The sequence below is a fragment of the Erpetoichthys calabaricus genome, chromosome 1 (assembly GCF_900747795.2).
Source record: "Erpetoichthys calabaricus chromosome 1, fErpCal1.3, whole genome shotgun sequence".
Taxonomy (NCBI): domain Eukaryota; kingdom Metazoa; phylum Chordata; class Cladistia; order Polypteriformes; family Polypteridae; genus Erpetoichthys; species Erpetoichthys calabaricus.
The window spans coordinates 177,391,504-177,405,497 of record NC_041394.2 but is presented as its reverse complement, the minus strand read 5'-3'; the positions used below and the strand labels follow the sequence as shown (position 1 = coordinate 177,405,497).

Here is a 13,994-nt window from a genome sequence, read left to right as displayed (position 1 = left end):
TATGGGGTTAAGGTCAGGCAAGTTTGCTGGCCAATCAAGAACAGGGATACCATGGTCCTTAAACCAGGTACTGGTAGCTTTGGCACTGTGTGCAGGTGCCAGGTCCTGTTGGAAAATGAAATCTGCATCTCCATAAAGTTCGTCAGCAGCAGGAAGCATGAAGTGCTCTAAAACTTCCTGGTAGACGGCTGCGTTGACCTTGGACCTCAGAAAACACAATGGACCAACACCAGCAGATGACATGGCACCCCAAACCATCACTGACTGTGGAAACTTTACACTGGACCTCACGCAACGTGGATTCTGTGCCTCCCCTCTCTTCCTCCAGACTCTGGGACCTTGATTTCCAAAAGGAAATGCAAAATTTACTTTCATCAGAGAACATAACTTTGGACCACTCAGCAGCAGTCCAAAGGCAAGACGCTTCTGACGCTGTCCTCTTGTTCAAGAGTGGCTTGACACAAGGAATGCGACAGCTGAAACCCATGTCTTGCATACGTCTGTGCGTGGTGGTTCTTGAAGCACTGACTCCAGCTGCAGTCCACTCTTTGTGAATCTCCCCCACATTTTTGAATGGGTTTTGTTTCGCAATCCTCTCCAGGGTGCAGTTATCCCTATTGCTTGTACACTTTTTTCTACCACATCTTGTCCTTCCCTTCGCCTCTCTATTAATGTGCTTGGACACAGAGCTCTGTGAACAGCCAGCCTCTTTAGCAATGACCTTTTGTGTCTTGCCCTCCTTGTGCAAGATGTCAATGGTTGTCTTTTGGACAACTGTCAAGTCAACAGTCTTCCCCATGATGACGTAGACTGAGAGACCATTTAAAGGCTTTTGCAGGTGTTTTGAGTTAATTAGCTGATTAGAGTGTGGCACCAGGTGTCTTCAATATTGAACCTTTTCACAATATTCTAATTTTCCGAGATACTGAATTTGGGACTTTCATTAGTTGTCAGTTATAATCATCAACATTAAAAGAAATAAACATTTGATTAAACATCAGTCTGTGTGTAATGAATGAATCTAATATACAAGTTTCACTTTTTGAATGGAATTACTGAAATAAATCAACTTTGTCATGATATTCTAATTTTATGACCAGCACCTGTATATATATATATATATATATATATATATATATATACCTGTAAATACAGAGTGAGAGAGTGAGGGGATATGGAAGACATTCTGATTCCTTCACATTTTATTGTGGTATAGATTTCATTTTAACTGGATACATTTACAGTTTTTGCCCAACAATCTACACTTAACAACCCATAATGACAAAGTGAAAACTTGTTTACAGTTTTCACTAAAATAAAAAGTAAATAAATGCAAGTTTATTAAAAATTAAAATCTGTTATTTATACAAGTACTCAGACCCTTTGCTGTGACACTCCAAATTGTGGTCAGGTACATCATGTTTGCTTTATATTTCTGATTGGAGCCCATCTGTAGAAAACTGAATTACTTCGACTTGGTTTAGAAAAGAGATGCACACCTGTTTCAGTAAGGTCCCACAATTCACACTGACTGTATGTCAGGACAAAAACTTAGCCATGAAGTTCAAGGAACTCTCTGTAGACCTCGGTGATCATACTGTGATGAAGCAAGGGTGCAAAACTATTTCTAAAGCTTTGGGTGATCCCAGGAGTGCAGTGACCTCAAACATTGTGAAATGGAAGAAGTTGGGAACCACCAGGACTCTTCCCAGGGTTGACCATCTGGCCAAACTGGGTAACCAGGAAAAAAGAGGCTTGGTCAGGGAAGTGACCAGCAACACAACAGTCACCATAAGAGAGCTTCAGAAGTCCTCTGCTGAGATGGGAGAACCTGTCAGAAAGTTAACCACCTTATTAACACTCTGTCAATCAGACATTTATGGTTGGGTGGCTAGCCATTCTTGATTAAAAGGCATATGATGGCATTTAAAGGACTTTGAGCAAATGAGAAAAAAGACTGTCTGATCTGATGAAACAAAAATTGAATACTTTGGGTGGAAATCCAAGAACAATGTCTTGTGAGGACTAAGACCTCTTCATCATCTGACTAATACCATTCTTTCAGTAAAGCATGGTGGTGGAAGCATCATGCTATAGGGGTGCTTCTCTGTGACAGGGACAAGGAGACTGCTCAGAATTGAGGGAAGACTGAATGCAGCCAAATACAGAGAGGTCCTTGAAGAAAACCTGATCCAGAGTGCACTGGTGTCACAGTTCAGCACAACAATGACCACACAGAACAGACACGGCTGGAATGGCTTGGCTTTAGGACAAGTCTCTGACTGTCCTTGATTGGTCCAGCCAAGCCCCCAATATAAACCCCATAGAACCTCTGAGGAGAGACCTGAAGATGGCAGTTAACAAGTGCTTCCCATCCAATCTAATGGTGCTCAAGAGACCTGCCTAGAAGAATGGGATAAGCTGCTGAAATCCAGATGTGCAAAGCTTGTAGAGGCTTAACCCAGGGAGACTTGAAGATGCTATTGCTGCCAAAGGGGGCTTTAACAAAGTACTGAATTGAGGGTATGAATATTTATATGAAAGAGAGATTTCAGTTTTTAATTTCCTTTCTGAAAACATTTTTTCACTTTGTTATTATGGGTTATTGAGTGTAGATTGATGGGAAAAAAAATGGCAAATTTATCCATTATCAAATTATGCGTTAAAATTAAATCTATAGCATAATAAAGTGTATAAAAAGTGAAGGGGTATGAATACTCCCTAAAAGCAGTATATATACATATATGTAAACGGATTTATTACGAAAAGCTGAGGAAGCCCCATGGCCTCACAACATGTGGGCCAGTTGGAGGAAACCTGTGTGGCATCTGCATGTTCTTCCTGTGTTCGTGCCAATGAACAGATTGACCTCCAGAAGTTCACGCTTGAGTGTGCGAGTCAGTGTGACTTGGCCTCCTGCCCAGTAATGCTGTTCCACTGCTGACAGAACTGGCTTAGCTCTCCACAACAAAATAAAGAGCAGATTCACAAAATGAACGGATGGATGAAAAGCTGGTATGTCGGGGCAAGTTAATGAAATCCTTACACATCACCAATTTCAAAACTGTTTTATTTTCCAAATCAAGTTAAATTTTAGGCTTAAATAATAATAAAACAATACAAACAGACTCAAAAGACTGACATAATACATTTTCACAGAAAATTGCACTTGGTTATCTATTAGGGTGTGCATAAAATTTGGTCACAAGCACAGGGAAAGTGATTTATTTTATTTATTTTTTTTGTTTGATAAGAATATTACTAAAATCAGCCAATACCACACACACACACAGTGTAAGGTGCAGGTTTGAAATGGAAACCTCCTGTGTGTGTACTACTTAACAGTGCATTTCAATTTAAATCTAATCACTTCAAATCAAAAACATAAATATATGCATAATTTATTCATAAATAATCAGTGTTATTGTCAAATTGAAGAATGTAAGCAGTTATTTTTGCATACTGAAAGTATGTTAATCATCATTTGTATATTTCCACTGTGAAAGCATGACTAATATTTCTTTTAACATTTCATACAATAGAAATTCTCTAAGAACATCAAAAGTGCCTCCACTTCAGCTTTTCAATTTCCATAAGTTGCTTTTCCATGACCATACGTGCTGTGACCATGATCTTCCCAAGTTTTGCTCTTTTTTACTCTCATTTACTTTCCCAAATAACAAAGCTTTAGTTTTAACAAATATGTCATTAGATAGCTTCTCTGTTATTTATTTTCAGTATCTGGAAAGTCTACACATATCACACTGACAAGATTTTGCAGTGAAAATTTCAATGTCTTCACGTCGGGATCCACCACACTGTAAACGAACTTTAACCTGAAACAAAAAAACAACATATTCATGTAACAGTGTTATTGCAATACATAACCAATTTCACCTTAAATGTTGCAGAATCTGGAGAAATCTACTAACTCGTGTAGCTGAAATGCACTTGGAGGACCAAAAACCCTACAATGGCTTCCTGACACAGCTCAGATTCATTTTTGATGCACAGATCTCGTAGAAATGGTAAAATGTTACTAGGAAATCCTAAAAATATACACTGCCACGTCTGACAAAACACATGCCAGTTGACATAATATAGCACAATTCTTGATGGAATTTACACCAGTTTTCAAGTTTCCTGAAGGTGTTACCAGTGTCACAAATGTACCCCTTGGGGACAGCTTAAAGACTGGGTGGTGGTAATTCCTGCTGATCCACAAGGTGGCGCTGTATTGTGATTCCTCTTCTCTTCCTCCGTCTGCAGACCGGTTTAAAGACAACCTCACCACCTCTGATGTCACATGCAGTGTCTGGCCACCTGGACCCGCCTCTTCCTGCCTGGCCTGTATTTAACTGGACGTGTCAACATCTTAGTAGTCTCATTTCAGACTTGTGTCTTCAGAGACATTCCTTTTTGCGGAAAAGCATTTCATATTTTGTCTGTACAATATTTGGGGGTGTGGTGTCACCCCAAATCTTCATCTTTGTCTCTGTCCTCTTTCACACCAGCAGCGAGACTAGTGAGTGGGACAATCATCCCTCAAATGCCAGGGAGCAGATTGTTGTTGGTTCAGTAGAGGCTGACATTTCTAAGTACTCCACACTAATAGCCAAATAATAAAAAACTGGAAGTGTTCACCAATAAAACAAAGAATTTACACTACTTGATATTTGATTGTCTTTGGTTAAGATAAGATAATCTAGTTATGCATTGGAGTCAAGTAAATGTATTCAATAGAGTTCTAACTGTTCTAGAATGTGACTAAACCCCAGTTATGATTAATTTTCTTAGTGTCTTGCAGTTTCAGTATGAAGCATTTAAGAATGTTCATACAGAAAGAACTCTTGCACTCCAATTACACCAAAGAATGTTGTATAGATTTGACACTGGGTCTTCTTTATTTAGGCATAAATGTATATTGTGAGATTTAAAAAACTTCCCTGATTCACCTACAGATGCTAAACAGTGCCAAACCTAGTGACCCAATTAATGTTAGCTTCAGCTAATGCAGCCATGTAGTTCTTGTCCTCAGGTGAGGCAAAAGCAGCCATTAACTTTAGATCTTCTTAAAGAAATTGTTAGGAAAAAGTAAGAAGTAAGTTTAATATGCCAAAAATTTCAGTTTATAGCCAGCTTTATATGACAAATTAAATTCTATAAGAGACAATCCCTCAAACATAAGATTGTTTTACTGCTGTACTCAAAAAGAGAACTTTCTTTGTTGCCTTTTCTCTTATTCAGGACTCTGGTCATGTGATCGCTAGCTCATTTGTTCTGGGGCGAGGTGAGGGGAGGGCCTTCTAATTCAGTCTCTGTGGATAATTTGTTGGACTTTTACTAAGGCCTGCCTGAACTGACTTCTGCTGTGTTGCCATTTTTTTTCTGCCTTCCTGAACATTGAAGTATACCTTGCCTTTCCCACTCCTCTCTTACATTTGAAATAGAGTGTGAGTGTGCAAACATTCAAAAGAAGTTATTAGTAATTCTAGTGCATGGATATCTTTTATCCTGACACTAAGGTTATGTAAATCTATATATGTATGTATGAATTCAAAGGAACACAAAAACACTCCGCTAAACCATTGTTTCTTGTAGTTCTCCACAGTTTTCTGCTCTAGAGTAATTCAAAAGATCACATTGGAAAAAATACCTATTCCTTATTTTGATATCATCTTTTCTGAATTAATAATTGTACCATATTTACTAAGTTAAATTTTCTTAAAAATGAATATGTCTTAGGCAGGGAAATAAACACCTTTTATACCTAAGCTTGGCATTTTCAACACTAGCCAGTGCCACATGAATTATAACAAGTCCCAGGGCCGTCTTAACTGCATCTTAGGCCCCCCTGGACAAAGTAGTGTGCTGGGGTACCTGTTTTGATATCAAAACAGAAAATACATAGGCATCAGAAACATTGTTCGCCCCTATTCTCCTGGGCCCCCCCGGCCAGTGCCGATTGTGCTCATATGTTAAGATGGCCCTGAGAAGTCCTAGCTGTATTCCTGCATATGACAGCTTTAGATCTATTTAGGTAGCAATTATTTTGGATAATACTTGTGATATTGCTTAAATTTGAACAGGCATGCATATAATGCCAGGGAAATTTCTAAAACTATTATGGAAAAAATAAGTTGGTCACAACATGGGATGGTGGTTACAGCTAATGGGTAAATGAAAATCTTGAATATTTGAGGCATAATAATTTAGACTTGAATATTCTGCACTGAAGACAATTCTCCAATATTTGGATATTAACTTGTTATGTCTCAACTGGAGTTAATATATTTTATTTGTATTTTTGGTCATTATTTTTTTATATTTGATATCAATTCTGTTATATTTGTAATTATATATTGTCTCTTGGCAAGTTCTGATATTCCCTGTGCTCTTTGGTTGGAGCCCAAGGAGGCAGGGCCACCCTGACACCACCACTTCAGACATCTCATCTCTGACTAGTTAAGCCAGGGAAGGTTTAGGGGTAACAGAACATTGTGTTTCCTGAGAGTATTGTTTTTTGTTTTTTTTGTGAGAACAGTGATTTTTCTGGGCTTATTTTGCTTCTGTCATTGGATGTTGCTGACAGATTGTGAATTTTAACTTGTTTGCACTTGGATTGCCTTTTAGGCAACTCTTTTTGCCTATTTTTGCTCTTTTGGGTTTTTCTTTGTATTTTTCTGTTTTTGTGAATAAATCCTTTATTTATGAATATTCTTTGTTCACCCATTTATGCACAACATGCAGAGGTTTATGGTTTTCCTCCTCCTTGTGAGAGTGTTTGTTTAATTTTGGAACTTTTGTAGTTTTTTTCGCCAGCTCTTCTTGTTTGGGGCCAACTAGGCCAGAAGCCAGTAATTCACAGTGAGAAGTGAACTGTGAATTTCCCCTTGGGATTAATAAAGTATCTATCTATCTATCTATCTATCTATCTATCTATCTATCTATCTATCTATCTATCTATCTATCTATCTATCTATCTATCTATCTATCTATCTATCTATCTATCTATCTATCTATCTATCTATCTATCTATCTATCTATCTATCTATCTATCTATCTATCTATCTATCTATCTATCTATCTATGTAGCTGGATTTGAGGGGAAGTCAGAGAGGCACCTAGCCTGCCTTCATGGTCCTCTTAGGAAGTCTTACAAGCATTTTACCATGTTTGTAACTCTATCTCATAACACAGCTTTTATGTATGTTTCCCCATGAATGTATGTGTAGGTTGAAGCCACTTGTATCATCAGTAATTTTAATATCCTCAATTGTTCTATAGTGTGAACAAAACCTACATTATATGGGCTAGAACAAAAGAGGAGCCGAAGAGGACCCATGACTTTTACAAATGTTTTTCTGACTGTACTTGTCATAGCCACCTTCGACATTTAGTAAGTAGATGGGTATGGCTAACAGACAATAAATAAATAAATTGGAGATTCCTATTACAGAAACTTCTCCCTAAATATATTAGTCAATATAACACAGTGAGAGAAATGGGACTAGTTACTAATAGGATGGATGTTCCCTCATATTTTTCAATGGTTCTCTTTTAATGTGTCATGCTGGAGTCCAGGGCCATTTGTGTTTTTCACATTATTTTCCTGTATAATGTCCTTACATAGTTAATAATGATTGTTAAGTTCAAGTGTTTTTGGACTTTTGGCTAGTCAGGAAAATTTAAGGTATATGGGTGGAAATATGATCTTGAGAATCATTCAAACCATTCCTTGCATTAATCTGTATCCTTCTTTTGTTGCAACATTTCATCATCAACATCATAGCAAGGCTGATAGGATTTTTTTAGTGGCTAAATTTGAGGGCTTTGTCAGGGTCTGTTGCTAATAAATTTGGTCTCATTATGCTTTTCTGTTGTATGTTAGGATTACTCATAGCATACTTCTTCAGGTCATGCCAGTACTGTTACAAGTTCTAATAATAGAAGAAAACTCTAAAATATGGCCATTAATTTAATGAACGGAAAATTACCTACAGTTTAAAAACACTGAAAATGAAGTATCTTATTGATTAACCGTAGTAGTAGATAATTCATATGATTTTTTTAAATCTTTGAACTAATCTAACAGAACTGATCATAATACATATTATGAAAATAATCACACTGTGACATCACTGCAGTTAGGCTTTCAAAACTGCCACTGAAATTTTTATTTTGAGTTACAAGAAATTTGTTTATATAGAGTATTAACACTTTTACAATAGATAATTCCCTGAAATCATCAGAAGTTATCATTTGTTTTACACAATGGAATACATAAAACTGACATAATTAATAGGTTTAATGACGCCTTATACGTTCATAGAAATATTATTGTAAGTAATGTGTTCAAGGAATGTATAAGGTCCATAATTTTGAGATGGGTTTCTTGTGTTCAACCTTTTGGTATCTCTGTTTACATTTAGTTGGTCACCACTATGATGGTGTCCATTGGTAATCCATTGTCTGTTCTGTGTTCTCTTGGCCTTTGGCTCCTCTTTTCACTACAGACAAGTTTATAGATTTATAGGTCAAGTGCTCCAACCTACAACAGATGTGTACTGTACTAGCATAGAATGCCTCTAGTTTGAACTGAATTGAATATGGCAGCTCTTGATCAGATATAATGCCCTAGTTACTGTATTTTGTTTTATAGATGTTACAGTTGAGGCATGGCTTCAGTGTTCAGCTACCCCGTGTCTCTGAATTTTGACTTTGAGCTTCTCATAATGACCACAGTTGCTAGGAAGTTTTTTCTTGTTCATGTAACATGAAACTTGAGCTATTGCTCTCTTTTCGTTAGTACTTACTTTGATTTCGAATTAAACTGGTTAAGTTAACTATTGAAATCCACATTTTCCCTTACTGGAGAGCCAAAGACTAATCCAACCATACTGAAGCAAGGAAGGAATCCTTCTATCAAAAGGCATGCTCAAGCATACACCCACACTCACTCATAAACAGCCAGTTTAGAGTTCTCAGTTATTTAACATTTACATCTTTGATACATGGGAGGAAACAGAAATACACAGAAATAAAAAAAGCTGTACACCAAATAGGAGGTAGAGACTCCACAAAGACAATTAATGTGTTTATATTCATTTCATTAACCCTATTATTCACAGAAAACCAATTTCTAAAATGCCTTGTATACCATTCTTCTGGTTTATGAAACCAGGATATTGGTCTCTGAGAAAACCAGGTTAACACACATAAATTTCTTTGTGAGTAATTCATTTTTTCTGGCCATGTAAACCCTTAACCAGGTTACACTTAAGCCAATGTCACATTAAGTGACTTTTTCTCATAGGGCATGTCAGATACAGTAATGCCTCGCTATATCGCGCTTCGACTTTCGCGGCTTCACTCTATCGCAGATTTTATATGTAAGCATATTTAAATATATATCGCGGATTTTTTGCTGGTTCGCAGATTTCTGCGGACAATGGGTCTTTTAATTTCTGGTACATGCTTCCTCAGTTGGTTTGCCCAGTTGATTTCATACAAAGGACGCTATTGGCAGATGGCTGAGAAGCTACCCAACCAGAGCGCGTATTACATATTAAATAAAACTCCTCAAATATATTGTGAGCACGGGGGCTGTTCGCACCCCTAGAGGATACGGCCGCTCCTCAAAAAATGCTGAAAGATTGCCTTCACATTGCTCTCTTCCTTGCTGGGCTTACATATGGCTGCTTTGTCAAGCGATATGCTTCCCGCACTGTGCTTCGCATACTTAAAAGATCAAACAGTACGTATTGATTTTTGATTGTTTGCCTTTCTCTCTCTCTTGCTCTGACATTCTCTGCTCCTGACGGAGGGGGTGTGAGCAGGGGGGCTGTTCGCACCCCTAGACTATACAGACGCTCGTCTAAAAATGCTGAAAGATTACCTTCACGTTGCTCCCTTCTGTGCAGCTGCTTTGTCAAGCGACATGCTTCCTGCACGGTGCTTCGCATACTTAAAAGCTTGAAGGGCACATATTGATTTTTGATTGTTTTTCTCTGTCTCTCTCTCTCTGACATTCTCTGCTCCTGACGGAGGGGGTGTGAGAGGAGGGGCTGTTCGCACACTGGCCTAGAGGATACGGATGCTCCTCTAAAAAATGCTGAAAGACTACCTTTACATTGTGCATCCTTGCAGCTGCTTTGTCCGGCAGTGCTTCGCATACTTAAAAGCCAAACAGCCCTATTGATTTTTGATTGTTTGCTTTTTTCTCTCTCTCTCTGACATTCTCTGCTCCTGACGTGCACTCCTTTGAAGAGGAAGATATGTTTGCATTCTTTTAATTGTGAGACGGAACTGTCATCTCTGTCTTGTCATGGAGCACAGTTTAAACTTTTGAAAAAGAGACAAATGTTTGTTTGCAGTGTTTGAATAAAGTTCCTGTCTCTTTACAACCTCTTGTGTTTCTGTGCAAATCTGTGACCCAAGCATGACAATATAAAAATAACCATATAAACATATGGTTTCTACTTCGCGGATTTTCACCTTTCGCGGGGGGGTCTGGAACGCAACCCCCACGATAGAGGAGGGATTACTGTATACCGATTGTGGTCGCTGATCTTGCCGCTGCACCATGTAATATTACATGGCAGAAAATCACACCCCATGTCACTTTTACTGACTGAGTGAAGATCTTCCAGTGCAGTGATGCTTGCTCCTTTTTCTCACAGCCAATAGCATGTTGCCTGATGGAGAGACGCAGTCTCTGCCCTTTAATTCCTTATTCCATTCTGTTATGGTATGCTAAAATATGAGACACCAGACAGATGAACTTTGCTTCTGCTTGTGAGGTTTAAAACTCGCATGTTCCTTACCTCATCACTATACTCTACATACTGTACTTTTAGATGAGCATTCATTGGTTTATTTAGTTGTTATCTCTCATGAATATACAGCCCGTCTCTCTGACTAACGAGAAAATCAAACATGCTTGATTTTATCCTAGCCGGTCACAGACTAATTGGTCTCAGTCACATTAGGCAATCAGCTTCACGGGAGCATTCTGCCGACTGGCTAAGATTATGTAAATGAAGGCTATAACTTAAAAGCACTGGAAAACACGGCTAATGTGACATAGGGTAAAAGCATTTTGTAGTCTGCACACATCTGTTGCACTCAGTTAGCCTGTTAATGTCTTTGCTTCACGAACACATCAAGTAGTCAAAGGTTACAAATGGTGGAAGCAGCCACAAACACACATTTTCTGAGGCAAGCGATCAGATGATTGCATTATTCCTACTCCTGTTTTAAATAATCTGTCCCAATATTTCAGAAATTGATAACTTTCTTTATGTTGATAAGCTGAATGTACAATCAGCAGCACAATATCGGCAGTAGTGATCAGGGTAATGTGTTGAAAGTAACACGAATTAAGCAGTCTGATTATATTTTAAAGTAATGAGTAACCTACCACATTACCTATTATACTGAACTTAAATTATTATTATCCCAGCAGGTCTTGGTATAAGGCATAAAACACATGTATTGGTATACCACTCCTTTGCAGGGCTCAATCGCACATTCAAGCAGAAAAGAATGTGCTATGTGCAATTCGGTAACAGAAACATATCAATAAAGTTTTGTTTTTATGCAGCTATCTACTATAGATAGAGTATGTTGAAAAAGTGTGATTGGGTGATGCAGCAACCATGGCTTATACCATGAATCATCAGTGGCTCAGGCTGGGTATTTAAAATGAATGTGATTTACCTCCCTGCCCACAAAGGACTAAACATATTTATAAAACACAAGAAAACTGTCATGTTTGACTGTGGTTCTGGTTAGTTTCATGAAGATTCATACACTTAGGATTTAATAACAAATGCTGGCCAGTCAAATGTGCAGTTTTTCATACTAACAAAGAAAAAGTAATGCATGGTTTGTAATGCATTAAATTTTATAACAAGTAACTATATAACATATTATTTACTTTTTTTTAAGCAATAGGTAATATAGCTAAGCTACTTTTAAAAGTAACGTTCTCCACACTGCTCAGGATTCACAGCAGCCAATGAGGACATTTAACTCTTTTTTTGTGCAGTTTAATTAGCATTTTGCCAAAGAAGAACTCTATAAGAGGACTTGTACATGTAAATGTTTTTTTTAAGAAACCAGGTTTCTGCTTTAACCAGGTTACTCACCTTTGTTCAGTGTTTTTGTTAATGCACTTATTGACTTTTTGACAATCAGCACCCTTTTTTTTGAGCTGCCCTATTCTCAATGGTAAAAATAACACAACAAAACATTCTCAGGCCTGCTTAATGCAACTCATTGGATCATGTGGAGCTACAGCCTATCCTGGCAGCATTATACACAAGGCGAACACCAAGACTGGCTGGGGGCACTAGTCCATGTCAAGGCTCACTCATGCATATACAGTTTTAAAACTGACCTTTAGCCCAACACATACATCCTTGAGGATGTACAAGAAATCCTGGATGATCACTCATTCAAATGGAGAAAATCCACACAGACATCAATCGCTAGCTTGATCCATAGAGCAGTAAGCATTGCACCTCCATCCCACATTGTAGTTAACAGTGTTACAAAAAAATACATTCAAATGAATATCATGCCTGTTCTTGATTTCTCATTTGAGATTCACTCAGTTAAAATTCTTAACCAATGGAAGTAGGCACTTTCAGGCTACTGATCAAACTGTAAGGGCATTGTCTTAAATATTTAAATATGTATCATATAAAAGCAGGAACAGAAAACAAAAGTTGAAGTAGCTCCACGCATATTCTTTCTAAAGACAAGGCTTTACAACAACAGGCTTCTTCAATATGACATTCAAACCCAGTAACTCTTACCTTTTGCATTTTGCTAATGGTGCAGCACTGAGACACAGATGTAATGTTGTGTTTGAAGTTGCTGGCCAGAAGGACTGAGTACTTGGAAGGGAAGGCACTAGATTCACAATAACCCACACAAGCATGTACCACAAAAGTGCCACGACAGGTCCCCCGGCGGTCACTTTTAATAGTGACATTGAAGGCTGTTTTAAATGAAAATAATTCAGTTGGTTAAGCTGGATATAGTAACACTTTCAGACAAGTCCCTTTAACTTGTGAATTTGTGATAGTTTATGACAGGTGCTTAAATTAACCTCAGGGAAGAATTTTAAATGGAAACCAAACAGTGCACACCGCCAGGCACAAAATTCAAAGAAGACTGAACAAAGAGCTCAGTGTTAAATGAGCTCAATGTATATACCGTACTTACGGTGCAGGTGACATCCGGGACCCAGTGCTTCATAATTCCAGCTGTCTGAAATCATGCTTGCCAAGAGAATGGAGATGAACACGCCATGAAAACCCAACATGGTCATCTGCAAGGTAAAAAGGAGACACAAACCCGTCTTTAAAAATACTATTATTCTGTCTGCTGTTTTTTGCTTTTCATAGAAGAGTGACAAGCGCTCAAAAACTGTACTCCACTAGGTCTGCTATAAATATGTACTGTATGTAGAAAGACTGACACAGTATTTCACACTGTTGATCCTGTGCTACCAAGATTTGTATTCACTTCCTAATGTGGTCACTGTCTGTTTAAACTTTACTTATTCTGCTCATGTTGCTGTGAATTTATTCCAGGTGAACTGATTTCCCACAAACCAAAAACAAAATAAATTTGGGAATTTAAAAATTTAAAAACAATACAAGTCCAGTCAAATACTATTCAGTATAAGTAAGTTTACATATGTCAGTCAGTGTGCCCTGTGATGTACTAGGCTGCCAGACACTGCTAATTTCTTAAGTCCATAGCTATAGAGAAAGATGGGTTCCTTTAAACCCCATAATAAAATAAACTACCCCCGACAGATGCCAGACTGGGAACAATAGGGTTGCATTGCTTTAGTGGTATGCCATGTGCATGTGTACTAGGTGCCCCAGATAGGCAACGGGATTGGGTACCAACTAAAGAAAAGAATAAAGTAGTACCCTGAATATGCTTAAATGGAGAAATGAGGTACAGGCCGG

General features: G+C 38.0%; 2 protein-coding genes across 2 annotated transcripts in view; both read right to left on the bottom strand.

Annotated features, from left to right (window-relative positions):
- The window catches only part of nedd1 (NEDD1 gamma-tubulin ring complex targeting factor), a 753,979-nt gene that overhangs the window by 518,782 nt on the left and 221,203 nt on the right, over positions 1 to 13,994 (bottom strand). The gene's annotated exons all lie outside the window — the stretch shown is intronic.
- The window catches only part of gpha2 (glycoprotein hormone subunit alpha 2), a 34,126-nt gene continuing 23,185 nt past the window's right edge, over positions 3,054 to 13,994 (bottom strand). The window contains exons 2-4 of the mRNA XM_028794401.2: positions 13,237 to 13,342; positions 12,825 to 13,009; positions 3,054 to 3,836 (exon numbers count right to left, since the gene is read on the bottom strand). Of these exons, the coding sequence (XP_028650234.1) occupies positions 3,735 to 3,836; positions 12,825 to 13,009; positions 13,237 to 13,342 (393 nt within the window). The 3' untranslated portion in view covers positions 3,054 to 3,734. The remainder of the gene's footprint in view (positions 3,837 to 12,824; positions 13,010 to 13,236; positions 13,343 to 13,994) is intronic.